This window comes from Molothrus aeneus, chromosome Z (assembly GCF_037042795.1).
Source record: "Molothrus aeneus isolate 106 chromosome Z, BPBGC_Maene_1.0, whole genome shotgun sequence".
Taxonomy (NCBI): Eukaryota; Metazoa; Chordata; class Aves; order Passeriformes; family Icteridae; genus Molothrus; species Molothrus aeneus.
In genome coordinates, this window is record NC_089680.1 from 16,272,571 (window position 1) to 16,293,668 (window position 21,098).

At 35.7% G+C, this 21,098-nt stretch overlaps 1 protein-coding gene across 1 annotated transcript in view; it reads right to left on the reverse strand.

The window, feature by feature from the left end:
- Positions 1 to 377: 377 nt before the first annotated feature.
- Positions 378 to 21,098, reverse strand: part of LRRC2 (leucine rich repeat containing 2) — a 66,275-nt gene continuing 45,554 nt past the window's right edge. The window contains exons 5-8 of the mRNA XM_066569612.1: positions 6,267 to 6,412; positions 4,009 to 4,164; positions 2,053 to 2,189; positions 378 to 528 (exon numbers count right to left, since the gene is read on the reverse strand). Of these exons, the coding sequence (XP_066425709.1) occupies positions 479 to 528; positions 2,053 to 2,189; positions 4,009 to 4,164; positions 6,267 to 6,412 (489 nt within the window). The 3' untranslated portion in view covers positions 378 to 478. The remainder of the gene's footprint in view (positions 529 to 2,052; positions 2,190 to 4,008; positions 4,165 to 6,266; positions 6,413 to 21,098) is intronic.

Consider the following 21,098-nt stretch of genomic DNA (forward strand, 5'->3'; position numbering starts at 1 on the left):
GGTGTGTTCTCATTTGAATATTAAAATACTTAAATGTGTATTTGGTCTTAAGAAAACAATAGATCACATTCATTTTCTAAATCAGTCTATCCCCTTTTATAAAAACAAATCTCTTCCTAAGATCACATTTTGTGTTTCACTGTTTCAGCTACAAGATACAATGTCTTCACTTTTCAGCTATGCCTGTGTATACTTAATTATAGTGAATATTTACTTTCAGCAGGTCTACATGCAAATTAGTGGCTGTTGTGGGAAAGTTGAAAACAAACATGTTGACTTAAAATGTGAAACAGCATCTTATGAAGGTTCTACTGCTCCTAGTTTTATCTGTAGTTACTTGAAAAGACTACAGAAACAAGTAAATAATTCAATATGATTTTGATGTCATTCTGGCCATCTATATTTTCATGTGTTTACTGTTCAGATGGATAAAAAGAGTTATTCAGATATTCAGTAGAGATCTAGGGATTTTTAATCTTCAGAGCTGGAGACTGAGCATTACTTTTGTAGTGTAGGAAGGAGTAGACTCTGCAAAAAGAGAAAAAAGAAATAAATATCAGACTTCAGCTATGTAATCCAGCACAAATAAATGAAGTCCTTAGCTAGAAACAGCTGGGTTTGGTCTTGTTTCAGAGGTACTCTACAAATGATCTCTGTGCTGGTTCATATTTTATGGAAGATATTCCTTCTACAGTCTGTTTTTCAGAAGAGCTGTTGGCATTATCTATAGCACAAAAGTTCTGAAGCAGGAAATACAAAAGTTATTAATGATCCAAACTCTTCATAAAAAGCAGGGAAGTAAGTTCTGTCTAGGAAGGAAGAAAACGGTATCCCTGAGCTTCTTCGCCCCAGAAGAACATAAACCTGGCCTGTGCTCAAGAGGGTCAAGGCAGGTTTCAGGCAGCCTGTCATATCTCCACGTTTCCTAAGACTGTAGATACAACTCCATCACTACATATTTTATGGCTGCCTCTAAAGCCAAATTATGACCAAAGTTTTTTCCTCCATTTTTTTCTTCTCTCCATTTTAACCATGTTGTTACTGTTATCAGAATCCAGCACTTTTATAGCAGACTTCAATTTAGAAATAGACAGAATGAATATTCATATGCATAACTTCTAGAAGTTAAGGAACAGAAGTCTGGAATGAGAACATGAAAAGTATTATGAAGTCACACCTTTTCTTTATATTTCTCTTTTAACAGGTTTTGTAGGATCACTATACAGACCACTTAAATTAAATGCAAGGAATGAAAATCTACTGTAAGATTCATTCCACAAAAAGTCCTTTCTACACACAAACTATTAATGGAATTAAAATGAGCCTATGGGGAAGTCTGTATCACAGGAAACTTTCCCCTTTTTCCCTAACAAATCTTATTAAAGAATGCTCAAGAGAACAAGGATTTCTCAATGATGGTAAATATAAAACAGAACAGCAACATGAAGAAATATGTACAGTTGCAGATGCAACTTTACATATCAGATGTAATAAAGATAAAAGCAGGTATTTTACTATAATTGTACAGTGGTTAAATAGATAGTATCTTGAAGTAGATAATATTGTCAAATAATATTCTACCAATACAATGAGGCTTTCATATATACTATCCTTTATGAGGAGAAGAAGCACTTCTTAAGGAATTCAAAATCACTAATATTAATCCCAAGAGAAGTAAGTAAATCTAGTGAATGAGAATATTCTTTGTGTACACCATAAATCAGTTGAGGTTAAGGAATATACTGATGCAATTAATTTTGTATACATTTGTTCAATATCAAGGGTCTTAATTAAGGTCCAAACTTTTAGAAAAGCAGATTTGGCATTTCACTATTAGTCTCATTTAATACCATAAAAGACAACTGGAGTTTAAGGGTGTATTGCTTGTCCTCTTAAAATGAATTGTCACAATATATGTCTGCATTTACATTCACATTATTAATACTGTAAAAGACCACTAGAGTTTAAGGGTGCATTGCTTGTCCTCTTAAAAATGAACGGTCACAATATATGTCTGCATTTGCAGAAAGCTTACTGCATATTTACACATACCCCTTTCCCTTAGGTCTTCAATGTATGCCTTCATAAACTCTTTCTCAACTTGCTCACGTTCACGTTCATTTTCTATAATTTCTTCGGTGTCTTCACATACAATTGTTTCAACCGGACTGTCCTTGAGACTTACAAATCTAGACAGAGATTAACACACAAATGTATGTACAGGCAGCTGAACGTCACTGGCCATCATGAATGACAGTTTAGAAATTGCTACCAGAGCCAGAAGCAGAAATGTAAAAAACATTACCTCAATTTTGCACTATGGCATAGTTAGGATACATCTACTATAGAAATACAGATTTCAAATGGAACTTTCTCTGCAATCCACTTTCCGTATAAAAACAATCAGATTTATCTTTTTTCCATCTATCTACATAAATCATTCTTTGTAATAACAGGTTTAGTTCTTTATTACGGAGGTTCTGACTGACTACACTGTAGTTTCCCCATCTATTAATGAACAATATGAATTTAATCCTAACAATATTGCCTAGCAATCTGGAATTTTGCCAGAATCTTTTAGCTGCAATATGCGGCTCCATTTCTTGGTTATTGCATTCCTCGTCTTTTACAATACATGACAGGACATGCATTACTTTGTAATTGAAAATATTGTAAAGGTACACTTTGCATGTGAAAAACTAAGTGGTTACATAAACAACTTATATCATGTGCAAATAAGTGCATATCATTCTGAAAATCTCTGATTTTTACTCCAAGAAGGAAAAAAAAACAAAGTTATTGCTTTCAGAAGAACACATGTTCCAACAAATTGTATGGCTTTCTAAAATTCTAATGAATTGCTGTAAATTTGTGATCAGCTGACTAGTTTGGCCCAGGTACTCACCAAACACCTCTCTCTGCCCCTCTCTTCAACTAGGCAGAATAGCAAATAAAGGGAGAATAGCAAATAAAAAATTTGTAGATAAGCTTAATGAGAAAAATAAAACCAATGCATAGAAGAAAAGGAAAGCAAATAAAAAAAAATAACTCTCTACTTTTCAATAGGTAATGTCTAGCCACTTCCTGGGAAGCAGAGACTCAGTATATCTAGCTGGTTTCTTTGGAAGACAAAAACTTCAACAACACATGATCCACCACCCCTCTCCTTTCCTTCAGCTTTATATGCTGAGCATGACACCATGTGGTATGAAACATCCCACTGGCCAATTGGAGTCAACTGTTCTGGCTGGTGTCCCCAGCTGTCCTGGCTGTGTCCCCTCCCAGCCTCCAGCTCACCTTCAGCCTACAGTGCTTCCTTAGGGGACAGTTGGAGAGACAGACTTGTGATGTGCCACCACTGTTCAGCAACTGCTAAAAACACTGATGTGTTTGTTATCAGCACCTTTCTAGCTACCAGTGCAGGGAATAGCTCTAAGAGAGGAAAGGTAATTCCATACACAGCTAACTCCACTCTGAGCCAGATCCAGTATACAGTCAGAAACGGTTCCATAATCAAAAACATAAACATTTCCTGCAGAAATGCAACTGCAGACTACAATTTAGGTCTTTTAGTCCTATCCTGCATGCACCAATAAGATGGTATTTTACAGCAAGGAACTACTAAACCCATGTGACCTTATCTAACATTTTCCTAGCCATATCTCCCTCTCCCAGCAAGATGCTTTTGTCACTTATCAGCAGCTAGATTCCAGGCTACTGGTCCCACTCTGATGCATGGTTTTGCAGCTCCAGAGTTAGAGCTGCTAGGAGCCAGTGTACCCAGGAATAGCTCTTTAGACACAGAGATGCACAATGTGGGTAACTGGTAGATGAAAGTCATGAAACTGCAGGTCCTCTGTAATTTTCAATCTTTTTAGTGCCTCCTTTACCACTCTGATATAAATTGGGTCAGAATTTGTAGAAACATGCTGCTGAAAGCATTTCTTCTGGGTGTATCTTACCTTCTCGTCTTAAGAATATTTTCTTTTCTTTCTCGCTTTTACTTACTTTAAACCTCTGGTTGACTCACAGATGGCTGTGGGTATCTCAACCAGGTCATCCCCACTGACAACTAGCAAACTGAGTTTTGGCATATTGACAAGAGCTCGTGGAAGATAAGTCAACTTGTTTTTCTGTAGGAGAAGTGTCTGCAATTCATCTAACCTGTAAAGATGTCAAAGACAGAGATGATGTAAAATATTTATTTCAAATAGGAACATCCAGCCAAGATAGTAATACTGACTTGATCTTGCGTATAATAGGAGCAATTGCATGCAACATCTTTTCTTAAAAAGTCATTCAGACACTACTTTCACAAAATTTCATCAACTTTAATGGAAATATCCAGTACTGGGTCAGCACTATAGCGTTAATAGCATACCTCTGACAAGTACTCAGAAGCATGCTTAGGATAAAAGGTTACAAAATTTACTGTGTTTTCATACAGAAAATGTGGACAGAACATGATATAAAGCCTCCCCATGTTCATCCTGCAACTAATGAAAAATACAGGCCAGCAGGTCACACTTTTGCCCAAATGCTGGTTTCTATGAATTAGGTATGTCTGTGGTAGGCAGTACATCTCCATGTACTGTTTTTCAGCAGTAATTAATACTGTGGGGAGCAGGAGAAAGACCAGCTCCTCGTCAAAAGACTCTTGCAAGTTGTCCCAATGAAATCAATTTAATGACAGTGTTTTGTGGAGGAACTTTTGTTTTATTTCCCCTGGCTTTTCCTAATGCAATAGAAATTTTGTGTCTGTGTCTTTATTCTTTATATTAGGTAGAAGACAAAGAGCATAGCAAATTGATGAAACAAATTTGTCTTATTTGACTGGAAGGGTCCATTCTTAAAACACTGTTGGCAGGCTATGCTTATCAGGCCCATGCGGTTTGTTTGAATTCAGGTAAAAATATTAAGTAAGGCTTCAGTTTACTGTCAACTCATCTTTATTAATCATAGATTGTTGTAATGGTATTGCAGACAATGATAATTCACAGAGGTTCTTTGACATCACAGGCATTGAAATCATGAGAGTATTAGTTTACTGATGCAGGGTTTGTCCTGACATTTTTTAGTCTTCTGAATGCACATGAGCCCAAAGTCAAGCAAAGAAGATCTCATTTTTTATTGACTGATTATGATATTTTAGCATCAAATCTGACAACTCAGTACAAAATGGAGAAGAAAAAATGTAGAAAGGGAATAATTTGAAGCTAAGGGAATATAGGTTACAGGGGAAAAAAAGGTCTATAAGTTGAGAGGGTATCCTTCCTTAAAAGAAAAATATCCTCTTAGGAACTCTTTGAAGTTAGTTAAATCTCTGCTCAGATCCCTTGGGAAAAAACAGCAAGCTTATGTTGTTTGTTGAGAATTACTAACACAAGTTAAGACCAGTGCTGCTGTCAGAATAATCTGTGATTACACCATGTCCCAGAAAAGTCTTTTTGCCCAGCAAAAAAGGTCTTGTGAAAGTTAGGAGTGAATGAGTTTTCTGTGAAGTTTATTCTGCCTTAGGAATTTCTTCTCCCAGATAAATAAATAATCTTGAATATTTTTTTAATAACTTTAGGTAATATGCCTGGGTTTTTTTCACTTAAGGCTAGGTAAAGTTTCATAAACCAAGTTGCTGCAGCATTCTAGAGTGAGTAGTTAAGCTCAGGGATAAGAAATGTGGTTTCTCAGCTAGCAAGTCCCATTAAAGGGATCAGAAGGATTTTTTAAAAACTAGTTCAAAGTGGTTATCTAAACTGGGAGAATGAGTATATGTGCATACATTTGTATTTCCTTCAGAGTAGAAGGGGAGGATTATCAATATGGTTTTTGAATTTTACCAATATTTTTCTTCTTTACTAACAGAGTTTATCAGGCTCTTTGAGTAACTTAAATACTTTAGTTCACCTTCTCCTCCCCATCTACCCTCCTGAGAGTTACTGCTGCCAATTCCATATGGTGAATTCCCTGTGCTGGAACTGGAGCAGAGTATATGTGGTGAACTTCCGAAAAAAACAATGTCTAGACAAAATGACAAATTATTATGAAAGCAGCAAAAAATATGTTTTGTTAACTGACTGTCATCAACGAGGTAGTAAAATTAGCTTTTGTTCTCAGACCCAGTCCATCAATAACAGAAATATTTGTATGCAAAAATACTTGATGTGTATTCCAAATGTGACTTTCTATCAACAGTGTCCCTTGGAAGCTTTTTACTTTCTAAATTCACTTAAGAATTCCTATACCTGTCATTGAATTAAAACATAAACTACCTGTCTATGTCTTCCGGGAGATCTTTCAGGCTGTTGCTGCTAATATCCAACCACTGCAAATTAGACATCCGGAGTACACAAATTGGAATAGAATGGAACTTGTTTGCCGACACATCCACGTATGTGAGCTGTTTCAGGTTACTTAGCTAGAAAGAAGTGGTGCTTTATTTTAGTTACTTTTTGCAAATACAAGAAGACATTTCATTCATCAACCATTTTTATTCCTCTAAAAGCACTTAGAAAGATAAGAATTCTTTTTTTTTTTACTCAGCCATTTTCCAGCCTTGTCTCCTAGTCATCATTTTATAAAAAAAGTAATTCAGAAATCCCTACTCTCCCAAATTGTTCATCAACTTTCCAACAGCATCAGAAGACTGGATGAAATTTTTATTCTTTAAAACCCTACAGGTTTAGATGACAGGTCTGGAACCAGAAAATTAGTTGGTTCTGAGGTAATAAAAGACAATTTTTATAACTAATAGGTTACCATTCTCAAAATCAAAGATGTGATAACCCCTATCAAAATGACAAAGATTTCCTTCACTATAACTCTACTGTGCACTGTGTATTACTTGCACATGATTAGAAAATGAAACTATCAATTTAAGCCAACAGATAATTAGGTCCAATATTTTTCAAAGATCTGTAAAAACACATCTTCCATACTGCAAACTAAATATATAACAAAGTACAATAGATATTTTATTGAAATAATTTTCAAAAGAATTCTATTTTTATGTAGTAAACACTAAATGCAATGAAGATTAAGTACAAATGTAAAATATACCTGTTAAAGAAATTAATATGTTGAATAGAGTTCTATGTGTAGTGAATCAATCATGCACTCTACCGATGTTCATAAAACCATGCAGCTAGCTAAAGTGAATGTCAAAGGAATATAAAAGTTAACAGAAAAAGTATTATAGAATAGAAATTGTATTTCTGAGGTTCTAATCATCAGTCACCATCACAATCAAACTCTACAGATCATGATACAGAAAAAAAAGTAGCAAAAAAATGCCCTTGGCCTTTACCTGAGAGTACCTTAAAATATAGAAAAAAACCCTCTAACCAAACACATTTATCACTTCCAAGGCAAGCAGAACACATGCAAAAGATAAAATATGAACAAATGATAAAGTAATAAAGTACATTATGAATCCTTGACTATTATTTTTTAATTATTAAGAATTAAGACCTGGAGGTTTTTTAATATTATCTATCCCAGCTCCTTGTTATTGCAATACTGCTAGACTTTTATCTTAATTTAACCCTTGCTATTTAAAATCTTCATATTCACAACATAGTGTTGTGACATAGCTAGTTTCTTTAGCGACTTTTTGATGGAGGCTTTTTGCGTTTTGTTTTTTTCTTTTGTAGGGTTGGGGTTTTTTGTTGTTGTTGGGGTTTTTTTGTGGGATGTAGGTTTCTTGTTTGGTTTGGGATTTTTTAGGTGTTATTTGCTTGCTGTTTTTTTTTTTCTAGTTATAGCCTCATAAGCGCTGAATCTTATCATCTTGAGAAATATTTTCAGGAAGGTTTACTGAAGCTATTCTATTACACAGGACTACACAATGAAGTTGATCTTTCAAAAACATAATAGAGGTTCAGAGTTCCTGAAGTAAAAGGCATAATTTCAAAATCTCCCCCCCTCACTGTCTTAAAACAGTCCTGGTGAGTCATTACCATGGATATGTCTCACCACAGATTCAGAGCAGGCAAACACATTTTATTGTGACACTTTTTACTTTCCAACCATTTTGTCATTTTGGGGACTGACTAAGAACAATGAACATTCCATCATATCCTGTAAATTTTCCAGATACTGAATCTATTTTCCAGAAAAACAGAAAGCACAACAACTCTTCTCAAATGTAGCAACAGGACAGCATGGAAAACAACTGGCACCATCTTTATACTGAAAAAACTTTGTGATTTTAAATTATTCCCACAATTTCAAATCCCAAGCAAATATTTAAAGTTTTTCTAAACTCAGAATAACTTACTAAAACTCCTGATACATGTATTTCAACAAACTCTCCTCCCAAAAATTTTGCAAGTACAGAACTAAAATAATATCCCACAAGCTTAAATACCACCCAAAATAGTCTCAAACCACCCCCAAAGAAGAAAAGCCACAACTTCTAAATACAGAGTAGCAGATCCATATTAAAATATACTTTCTTTACTGTTCACTCAAGTTCCTAAACACTTTACTTTTACATAGTCACCCATCACACTGGAACAACTTGGTAACATTAAGATTAGATGGTAAATTTATATTTCTTCAACAAGTCTTCCCTGAAATTTCTTTATTGAATTAAATATTACAAGCTATCTTAATATAGCAGTATTACTTTTTTAAGAAATATCGTTGTTTCTTTCATTTTTCAAATAATATGGTATATAGATTGGTTTAATACTTTAATACTTGGTTAGATTAAAATATGCATTTTCAGTGGTTTGTATTCCCATAAAAATGTACAAACAAAACACAAGGCCGTCTACTCAATCAATACAAATTTTAGCTCAGCATGCCACAGAACACTTGGAGCCAAGTTATATTGTGTATGCTGCAAGCCCTCAGTACTTGTACTTTTAGGGTAATATTTAACAAAGCTGTCCATTTTATAGAGTATGTTGAAACGTAATGGAGTTTTTAATTTAATATCTTCATGATATGTTACTAACAAATGCATTTGATAGATGATGCATTGGAAATTATGGTAGCTGTGTATTATATTTTCTGAAGAAAACACTCTGTATTTTATTTCTTCTTAAAGGAGTGATGGATTTTTGCACCTTTTGCAACATTTCATTTTCAAACAAGCGTGGGTTCTATATAATTTTTAAGTTATCATTCATTTCTGTTTGACATTGATTTTTACTATTTTCCTTTATGATGCAACTTTGAATCAATCACTATATAGACTTTATGCAAGTTCAATTTTTTAAAAATAGCCATATTTAATAGTCTAGCTACCTGGACAGACTTATTGTGGTACTTATGTTTAATCATTCCTGTTACTTTTCTTTGACAAACTGCAGCATTTATCTTCATTATTTTGCTCATAGAATTATTCCAGATAACATTGTAGAGGTCCACCGCTTCTTTTTCTCTCTGGCAGTTAAACCTCCAGTTGAAAGAAGAGGACAACATGTCCTGAACTGAACTATTATTTGATTAATGGGTGTGGTTTTATTTTTCTTCTGCTTTTTTGCTGTGAAAGGGATTTGCAAATAAGGTTGCATGCTTATTTACCATGAATTGCCTACTACTTAGCATTAACACATTAAAAGGCGCAACATTTTGTTAAAATACCATAATTTCCAGTGACATGTAAATAACAGAAACTGCAACCCATCAAAGTCAATACATGATAAGATATGCAAAGGAATGTCTATCCATGCATTACAAATGTGCTTTTGCCCAGAAATTTCAGAAGAGACATCAGATAAAATTTGTACCACTTCAGTAGTGTAGGCTATCGCATATATTGTTTCCCATAGATTGACACTCATTATTAACCTGCTGAACACAGTAGGATATATATGAAAAAGAAACACCCTAGGAGCAAACTGCATAGTCATCCACTTAGATATGGTGACTTCAAACCAAGTGCCTATCTTTTCTTTCATTGAGCTGTAAGTGTAAACTCTTCTCTAATCTCACTGGCATTCATGGATAAAAGCAGCAATTGCAGAAACTTAGTACAAGAATCTTTAGAGGCAGAATATATCTTTCAAGAAGATATAGTTGTATATTTATAGCCCAGTTCACCATCAGACTGCTAAACTGGACTCTTAAACCTGATAAGGCAAAGGCATTCAACAGTCAATCCAATGGCTTAGAAACAGAGTACTAATGTCATGTGTCCTGGGACAAAACCCTCTGAAGCCCAAAAATACATGAAATCAAACAGCACTTCATTTAGTTGTATCTTGTGCAATGCCTTAAAGATCACAGTTGTCTGTCTCGAACACTGTTAAGGAGAAGGACTTTGCCAGGGGATGAGATAAGCACAGAACAGAGTGACAGGATGACACTAACTCCAGGCCTGGTGGAGGTGAGATCAGTGACAGCATGGCGCTGACTCTAGGACTGGTGGAGGTGAGATTAGGGTACTACATCCTGGACAATGCATCCAGAAAAAATTCTCACTGCAGTAAACTCTGCAAAGAAGCAACTGCTCATATGCTTATCACCAGTCAGACAAAGCTCACCCCAAGCTGTGGTATGGATAGCATCCATAATCACCAAAGCCCCCCTGAAAAGACCTCTGTGGATACCTGGAATTTGGACAGTAAATTAAGCCACCACTTCAGGAGCTTGAGATAAGATTAAGGTGGTGCTATTGTCTTAGTGTTATCTCATGGGGTAGGTTAACAAAACTTGGGGTGAAGAATCTATCACTGATAATGACAAAAAAGAATGCAGAATTTATGGGCTCAAGGAAAGCCAACTCAGCAACTGTGCTGAAATTATGTCCATCTAGATAAAAGGTAATTCCTGCAGGGGAAGATCATGAGCACCAACTCACAGCCCACCGATCCAAGAAACACAACTCAAAAGAAGAGAAAAACTAAGGACATGGACTTTACTATCATTGCAAGTGAGGTAATCACATGACCAATAGAATAAGATAACAGTGTAGCCAATAAGCATTAATTCCTTTGTTTGCTAAATTGTATAAGTAGTGTATAAGAGTTTTGAAAGACATCAAGAACCACACTACCAAGAATCCCAGGGTGGTTAAGGACCAGTGGGATGCTGCTGGATTCATGGGTGGAAAATATCTTCTATTTTATATCTCTCCCCTCTGCCTTTTCTACTTTTTTCTTTCTACCTCACACTGATTCTTAAATAAAATCTGTGCTGTTAACTTCAGCATATGGTGTTGTTTGCACCTTAATTAGAGCAGAGGCATTTCTCACTGATTGGATCTTGGTAAGCTATACCCAAGAAATGTAAGTGAAAGACAACCTTCACTGTGATGGCATCATTCTGATTTTGCAGTGCTAAAATCCTAAACATTTTGTAGAGTTAATCCACCAACAGACACTGTTATCCTTATACCAAACAATTTACTTGGAAGCTTAACATTGTCCCCTTTCATTGTTCATCATTTGTCATCCAAACAGCTAAAGTTTAGTGTCTAATAACGTAAATATATAATATAATATTTTATATAGCTACAATAATCTCAGTATTAGAAGTTCATAGAAAGGGACTTTGCTTGTTATTAAAGCAGGTTTTTTGTATGTACAAATCTTTCATTAGCTCTACAAAAAAATGAGGAAATCATTTTTATTCAATATTTACAAAATACATGCAATACATGCAACACATAAAATGTTCACAAAAGTATCAGGTATCAATCATTCACAGGTGATTGAAGAATTACATACTAATAAGGACAGGAATATCATCATACAATTAAAATCCTTAAGAATGTGAATTATGTATTTAAGTCTAAATATAGGAGTTGTTCTAAGCCAACAGAAGAGTCACATGTATGAAATTAAGTACCCAATTAAGGATTTCCTGGGCTAAAGCCAAAATATGTCTTTTGTCCCAAAAAATAAAATTACATTGATTACTTATGTTAAATTTTCATAGCTTTGATGCTGCAGCTACACACTCTGCATATATTATTTGCTATCATAAGCTTTGCCATCATGAAGTCATGTCATATTCAAATTTCCAAAACTTGTAAATTAAGGACACACTTTATAAGGGAAAACTAGGCTCTACCAAAGGTCAATTAAAGATTTTACATTGACTTAAATAGGTCCAGTCGCTCGCTTTGGGAGTGTACTCTTCACATGTTTCAATTAAAAACCATTAAAAGAGGAAGAACAGCAATGTCAGTAGCATATAGACATTAAGTAACCTATCCAGCATATTTGGAGACAAAGTGCCTTTGAACCTATCAAAAGACTCTGTAAAGAGATATTCTGTTCCTTCACCAAGAAATTATCAATATTGTTTACTCTTACAACAGAATAGAGACAAAGCCAAAAACATTTTTTCATTTCTGCTTCAAGGTGCATAGCAATGGTATTCAAAAGAAATACTATTCAGACGGAACCATCTTATTTATGATTTAAGCATGTACAACGATTCTGGTTTGCCATGACAACACAATGCATCTTGTGAAGTTACCCTTCTCGTTCAAAAAACTGAGTATGCCCATTTGAGCTCATTCAAACTCATTCTAAAACCCAAAATAAATCACTATTTTCCAAAATGGGATGTAGGAAAAACATCCAAGATGTGGAAATTTTATTCTGAAGCAGCTTAAAAAATATATTATAAACAAAGATGACAGCTCAAAGAATTATAATACATCGACTATTTCATTTTACATTGGCAAAATAGTAACCATTCACTTCAAAAGAAAAGATTCTCAAGGATGTTTGAAGAGGTAATATCAGCACAAGAGAACCAAGTAATGATGCAATATTGACAGATGCAAAATAAATAATTAGGCAAACTGTGGGAGAAGACAATAGAAATAAAAGGATGTGGTTCTGTAGTTCTAATTTGTTACAATCACCCTATTTAGATGATTGATGATGAAATTATTTCACCATATATATACTGGGGCTGGGCAACGACAACAATCTGTGTTCTACACCAGATCAAGCAGAGATAGCCTGATAAGCTTGGAAAAAAGACTTTCATGAAATGTCAGGCAGAAATCAGCTTAGTAAATTGAGTGGAAGACATAATGTTATGGCCAAAAAGATACTTCTACCTCAGCAGCAGAGGTCAGAAGATTTACAATTTGTGAGCCACCTTTATGATACCAAGAATAAGCATCTCTGTGGTTTTTTTGCCTTGCAAACAGAAATGGTGGAAATTTTTTATGTCATGGCACAGAGTAACTTCACCAAAATGCACAAGATTCTTGCCATTTTTGGCGCTGAGAACTACAGCAGTTGTGAACAATTGCCTACCAGCAGGAGAACCCTGCAACTTGGACCTGGATTTGTCTTCTTGAAGCAGGAGTTTCATAAAGAATATCCCCATATTTGTGAAATTCACAATGGAGATAAGACTACTTTGCACACTGTGACATATCCCATCTGGAATTAGACCATGTCTAGTGCAGCATATTGTTGCAAAATATCCACTATAAAAGTTATTTTTCTTGTAACTTCACAGACTACGTGTGTATGACACTGATAGTATACAAACCTACAACTGAGGACACTGTCAACAATTCAACAAAACAGGCCACTGCTTTGTGGCTTGACAGGATTACAGCAAATTTTCTCTTCCTCTTCTTCCTTCCTTTCTTATAGCACTACTAGACACTCATGGGTTTTTTATTTACTTTCCTTCAGGTAGTGACAAAGCTAACAGGAAAAATTTTGACTATATCTCTTCCCAAAGGATTCTATTCTCCCTCTTTGAGAACAGTATTTCTAGGAAGTTTTATGTTGTGCTTTGACATAAAAATGCAAAACCAAACTGAAAATAAAGCTAATATTAGTAAAATAATCAGATATGCAAGAGGTCTTTTCCTGACTTGGATAAGAAAGCTAAGGAATGGCACATATGTTGTGTGTACAGTGAGCAAGATTTTGTACAAATAGATATCTGGCTACTTTCTAAGAACTTGTTGGTGCAATTAAGAGCATGAAGTTTTGAATTCTTACAGTTCTTGGTACTTCATTGCTATTTTGCACTACTCCATCCAGTCTGTGACTGAGTAGCCTTAGGGCATCCATTGAATTATGTTGTTCTTATTAGGTGTCTGATAAATATAAAAATGAATACTTATTCATATACATACCTTAGAAAGCTTGCAATGAAGCTGGACTTTCAAGATGCATTTTAGAGGTAGAATTCCCCTAATGTGAAATTTAGAGAGATGTGACACAGGTTCTGGAGAGCAGTACTCTAGCAATACTACTCAGCCATGTAATCTTTGGTAAGGATGGTTACATAGCAAGCCTACAAACATCAGCTGCTTTTCACTGGAAAGTCTGGAACTTATCTCTTTCTTGGGATTTTTGGTTGGTTGTTTGATTGGTTGATTGGGTTTTTTTTCTATTATACACTAATGAAGCATTTGCTGAAATGGTGTATAAGAAAAAATTGCACCTGCCTGCATAGAATATATCTGGCCAGGTCTTCAGTGTAGCCAAGATGCTCTTGTATTTCTGGAAGCTGCTAAGTCTAAATTATATCAAGACCTCTTCCACTGGCTCAGAGTACCTCAGGTAGGCATGAATGCAGCTGAAGGCTTGTTCCATAAGCCCCTTGGATTGCTAAATATTTTCCTGTGTCTCTTAAAAAACAAGAAATAAATGGCTAACAAAATCAGTCATCTGGCCTGTCCCAGCATAGCTGTTCAGAAGACAAATTGTGTAGAATCCAGTTTCATGGTACTGAAACAGTATAAGCTCAGATACATTTTATCCTTTTATTTCTATGCCCTATATCAATGTAAGCAGCTTACAAACAGATGTTTTACTACTCAATTCCCTCTAGATTGCATCCAAGCTACTTATCTTTGTTTAGCTACATATTGCTGCTAGAGGCATATACAGCCCCAGTAATTTTTTAATAATAAAACAAAAAACTTTGACATATTTGTATATATCATGTGCAATATCAGATAATATTTTCTGTGACCATGACATTTTACAAATACCTATATAATGCTTTGAGCATATAAAAACATGAATATAACAAAAAAAAAGGTATGACTGCTGAGCAAATACATAGGAGTAACATTTATTATTAACAGCATGCATCTGAAGCTGTCAAGATTTTCACAACTGCAAATAAAACCTAATACTGAGCTCAAGCTAATGCAAGAACATTTCTTAAACTGACTGAAACCTGGGAAAAGGTGGAAAAATGAAAAAAGTAACTCTATGAAACTCTTGCACTCACTATGCATTAGTGGTGAAAAGAGCAAATAAATCATTGGATATATATGTAATGTGATATACAATAATTCATCCCAAATTACTTCCCACTGATTAAAACAACACTACACAAAACCCACCGTAATTCCTAATTTTTCCTCTAGGTAAATTATGGGATTTTGAGATGAACAATAGATAATAACAGAATAAAAATATTTGTTATTTTCTTTAATTTTTTGGTTTGCAGTAGTTCTGAAAGACCTAAATCAAGATTAGGAAAAGCCATAAAGGTTAGAACAATTGAGTGAGAAATTGGTAATTCATGATGTATTTTTCTTTGACAATGTTCCTCACAAGAGCAACATAACCAAAAATCATTGCACCTCTCAATAAAATGAAACCTTTACACAATGTTGAAGATTGCAATGCAAGGTGTTTTCCATTACCATCTGTATGGCAGATTACCTTTGTCAAGTGGGCAGTTTGCTTTATCTCTCTCTCTGAATGACCACATTCACACCTCCCTGGGGAGGGGACATTGCTGATAACAGACTAGTGTATGTCACTGCATGACTGATAAGAACTATAACATCCCATTGTGAGATGCTCTGCCCAGAGGGAGGAGCCAAGCATTGCTGCCCAGATATAATCCAGAAGATTTTGACACACTGGCACGGCTTTCTCCATGGGATTCCCCAGAGGAACAGCAGCTGTCTCTTCTTCCAGAGGAAGAATACATCCTTCTCTGCAGATTCCCCTTGCTCCAACAGAACCACACCTGATACTTCAGGAGGACTGCAGCCACATTTCCAATTGGACTGCCATCAACACCCTGACCCACAGGGTGTCAGGTTGGGTTCTGACTCTGTCAGTGTTGCTCTAGTGTACTGCATTGTTTACTTTATTTTTTTTCTTTTTCCTATTAAAGAACTGTTATTTCCTGCTCCCATATTTTTGCCTGAGAGCCCCTTAATTTAAAATTTATACCAATTCAGAGGGGTGAGGAGGGTTTACATTCTCCATTTCAGGGGAGGCTCCTGCCTTCCTTAACAGACTCCTGTCTTTCCAAACCAAGACACACAATTAGATTCTAGAATTTGCAACAACACGTTTTTAAATTACTTTGCAGAATTCTGAGGAAAATGACATTTACACAAATAATGAAAATCTCTATTTCTATGTCACAGTTCAAAGAAGCACAGTTCAACCTCAGAATATAGCACAAACACCTCACCAGTATTCTTGTAAAATAATACTGCTTATTGAGATTTCAAATGTCATAACATCTAAGAGTTTAATTTTTTGTAAAGCAGATCTGCAATTTAGGGTTTATTACTCTACTAATATCATTATTACCAGAGCACAAAAAACTGGAAGTAAATCTCTGTGATGCAAAGCTCTAAAAAACACACAGTAAGAGTTCTCTGTTGTGCTGATTTGATACAATTAATAGTCACCACAAGCAAATGGAAATAATGGAACACAAACACAGTGGCAGGAAGTCACTTACCAAGGTGAAAAAGTACATTGCAGAAAGTATGACACAGGTTTCCTGATTTCTAGTCTTGAGATGCTGAGGACCACTCCAGGTATGTAATATAAATATATCAAGTATAGCAAGACTTTAATTATGGCAATGAAATTAATTGAGATTTAAGATTACCTATAATTTTAGAACCTTCTCATTTCTTCCCTTTTTTTGAAAAATGTAGTTAAACATTCTATAGTTCTGAAGCAGCAGATTAGGTCCTCTAATCTCAATTTTTTTTTTGTTGCCTCTAACCACTATTTCAAAGAGCATTTTATATCTAAGAATAAAAAATATTTCAGCTATATTAAAGACAGTTTGAAGTAGCCTGGCCTCTCCTTAAACCAACTCTCTTCAATGAAAGGAGTCTATTCAAAGAGAAACCATAAGGGCAGAAAAGAACAGTAAGTCATTAAATGGTGATGCCTACATGTGATCCAGAGACTTGTAGCCCCTCTGCTACCACTGTCAGACCCTTCAGATATAATTTTCAACTGATCAAGTCTGTATTTCAAGATAAAATGAAATAATAGCCTCAAGACTACATGGCAGCCAGCATATGACATAGCTGAAGCTAGGAGTCAGCAGCAGCTAGCCCTCAGCAGGAATCTGTGGTGCATACAGACCCAGTGATGTAGCCATATAATCGGGCATTGTGTAACCAGACACAGTCAAGGGAAGTCCTGTCACATAGTCATACACATTCTTCATACAAACTCTACACACAGGCAGGCACTGGTTACTTTTACCCCACATCCGCACTGCACGAGTAAACTGGCACTTGGAATCTCAAATTTTGAGTCACAGAATTTGGCAAACCAAGACTATCAGTATCACCTTGGATTAATCCAGAAAGAAACACTTTGATGTGGCTACAGAAATAACAGGTGATGGGGAATCCAGTAGAACACATATCAATTAAAATGGATAGGAAAAACATAGGTTGATTTTGCAAAGTAAAAGATAAGAGAAGTCTGGAAATTTTATTCTTACAAAGCTGTATTTTAACCTTTCCATGACCTCTATAACATTTGATTTTATCATTCATAAAATTTCACATCTCCTTCTAAACTCCATCAGTAGTAAATGGCTCTATGACAAGTAAAAATAATTAATTAGATGGATAGTCTAAAAAGCTAGTGAAGAAATGTCTCCATTTTTTGTATTTGTTACAAGTTTTCCAGTCTTTCATTTCTTAACCTGAGTTCATCCTGCTTTGTAATACAGTTAAGAATGACAGAAGTCCAGGCTTGTGAGTTGACATCTCAGGATGCCAAAAGCAGGAATCACTGGGACATATCCTTCTTTGAATTCACAAATTCAACATCTCTTCCACTTTATATTGAGTATAATTCTATGCTGCTCTTTTATCCAGGACTAGAAAGGCAGAGATCTTACCAAGTTTTATATGAGATAAAAAAATTGTGGCATGATGTCTACTTTCAAGTGATCAGGCTATCTCTGTCTTCATATCTTTCACATTGATCAATGATGATGAATAAAAATGACAGTCAGCCTTATCAGGTGCTTTTTACAGCTGTGAAGAGTTGATCAATCATATAACTACCAGTAATTAGTTAACAACTGATAGAAATATCTTCAGTAATAAATTAAATACATTAATTTCAATTATACTCTCCAACTTTATTCTTCTTAAGGAATAAATAATACCACTCATCATCTGTACTTTATGGAAAAAGCATGCTTTTCTCTCCCTCCAACTCTAACTCTGTTTTGATTCCCATCAATCCAGGTATGTTGGCACCAGAAACCTTTTTCTGCAAGACAAAACATGCAAGTCCGGTAGTGCTATGTATTTGTTCTGCTCTCTGCTTCTATTCAGTAGCTGTATAAAATCTGCCTCAGATTATCTCACAGACGAATGGAGGATATATTATTAGAATTTTGAAAGCCTATTTTGCTTTCAAAGAGATTTGGAGCTGTTTTGAGAGAAAGCAGGGCTGGAACAGTACCAAATACTCTTTCCTACCACTGAATTCTTTTACAGTTATATTCATGCTTTTTGTAATAATACAGCCATGTTTTAATGCTCACATTTTGCCCCTTTGGTCATTGTTAAGTCTTCCCTTATGCTGTAAAACTACTTGTCTGTCATTCCCTATTACAAAAACGTTTTAGACTGTGAAAGGTGATACTACTTTTACTGAACTAATGTGAAAGGTAAAGGAAAGGTCACTGGCACCACAGCATCGAGGTAAGCACGGGTCAGCTCTCCAGTGAAGTGGACTGTTATTATTAGCTGCTGACTTATTCTGATAGTGAAGTGGTTTTAAAATGATGCCATATAAATTAGAAGGCTTTGGAAGCACAGTGTCAAGAGGGGGATCAACTGGCACATTTTCCCATGCTTAACTTCATAATCCTATTTCCTAACATAGATCTGTGTCCTTCTTTAGCCCCTCAACTATTAAAACATTTATGACAACTCCTGCAGCAGTAAGGCCTCTGAGAATCTCTTCTGACACCTAACACCTTTGCACCTGCTTTTTTTGGGTTTCACACCCCTCCTGTTAATGTTTGATATTGCATCTTATACAAGTTCCATAACACAGCTGTTGTTTTGCACGGATTGACACTTTGACCACCTGCATTGGAAAACAACTCATCATGAGCTTTAAGCAAATTCAAAGAGAATATAAGCCCTGAGCAAAGAAGGACAAGATCAAATTCTGCCTAATGGAGATGCAACTAAGCCAAGCAATTGGAAAACGCCTTCTGATACTGAAAAGTGTATGTACAGAAATGATGGCCCCATTACAGTCAATTGGACTCTTCCTAGTGATTTAAAATGAAAAATTTACCAGAAGCTGGCTTCCCAGTTCCAAGTTAATCCCATAATTACAGTACTTCTCTCTGTTTTGTGGTCCTGAAAAACCTTCACAAATAAAATTTCATTTTTAGCAAAACTTACAACCATTTTTAACAAATATGATATGGGGCTCCTTTGCAACCTATAAAAAATCTTACAGACATAAAGATTCAACAAATTCTTTATAGTCCCATTTAATAAGACAGGAAGGACCTGTGGGTGAATTCTTCCAGTGCCTTACTGGATGCTGAAACCACTGGGAAGCTAATGTCCTGTACATTTGATTACATTTTTTATTTATAATTGTCACATGCATTAAAAAAAATAGCAATGAAACAAGACAGGTTTGGAAGCATATGGATTTGAAGAATAATGTACTGGTAAAGCAACCTAACATTTTACATTTCTATCGAGGTGGCTGGTCTCCCACCTACCAGGTAATGACTTTGAGATGTGTCAGTCACTGATCATAAAAACAGGTAATATGGAAATGCCCAGTGGGGACTTATTTTGAAGTGTCCACACATGCATAGAGCTTGTGCCTCTGTTTTTCCTGCTAAATGTATGGCTTTGATGAAGAGGACTGGGCAGACAACAAACAGAGGACAAAAGAGACTGAAAGTTTTCCAGTTATTGAACCACAGTTTTAAAATACCAATTGGAATTTTATTAATGTGTAAAAAGTTATTTATGTCTGTTCTGGATACCATTGTGTTTGAAAATCATAGGTGACTAATGTTAGAGCCTAATAAATCCCTGATGATGTCAAGGGGTTTTTTAGGGTCACACCTGTTAGCATTATTAAACGATTGAAGAGACAACTATTTATAATTATATTTTTCAGGTAAGCAAAGAAGAGAAATAGCACCAGTTATAACTCCTGTGACCATAGAAAGCCTTTCCAGAGGGAATGTATTCCTGGACCCATAGGTCATCAATGCAAGTAAACTAATTGGTGACCTAAAGATAAGAAGCAACCTGGGCTGCAGTTATCATACACTAATGGAATTCACAGTCCTGAGGGATATGAGTCAGTTGAAGAGCAAAGTCAGGACCCTGAGCTTTAGGAAAGCAAATTTCCAGCTCTTCAAGGGCTTAATAAATCGCAATCCCTTGGAAAACTTATGTCAGGGGCAAGGGTGAAAAACAGAGCTGGTAGATATTTAAGGATACTTCCATAGTGCACAAGATCTTTCTATGCCCAGGCGTAAATGATCAGACAAGGATGACAGGGGTCTAGAATGGCTAATCAGGGAACTGCTGGTAAAACTAAGGGAAAGAAGCAAATACATAGCAGAAGCAGGGAAGGTAGCCTGAGAAGACAATAGGAATATAGTCCATTTGTACAGGGATGGGGTGAGGAAGGCCAAGGTGAAGCTATAAGTGGATCTCTGCATCCACTTGGATGTGGAGCTCCATGAGCTGCAAAGGCACAGCTGCCTCCCCATGGTCTGCACCATGGGCTGCAGCAAAACCTCTCTTCTGGCACCTGGAGCACCTCCTCCCCTTTCTTCTGCACTGATCTTGGTGTCTGGAGAGTTTTCCTCTTGCATGTCCTTACCCCACTCTTCTCTGGTTACAACTA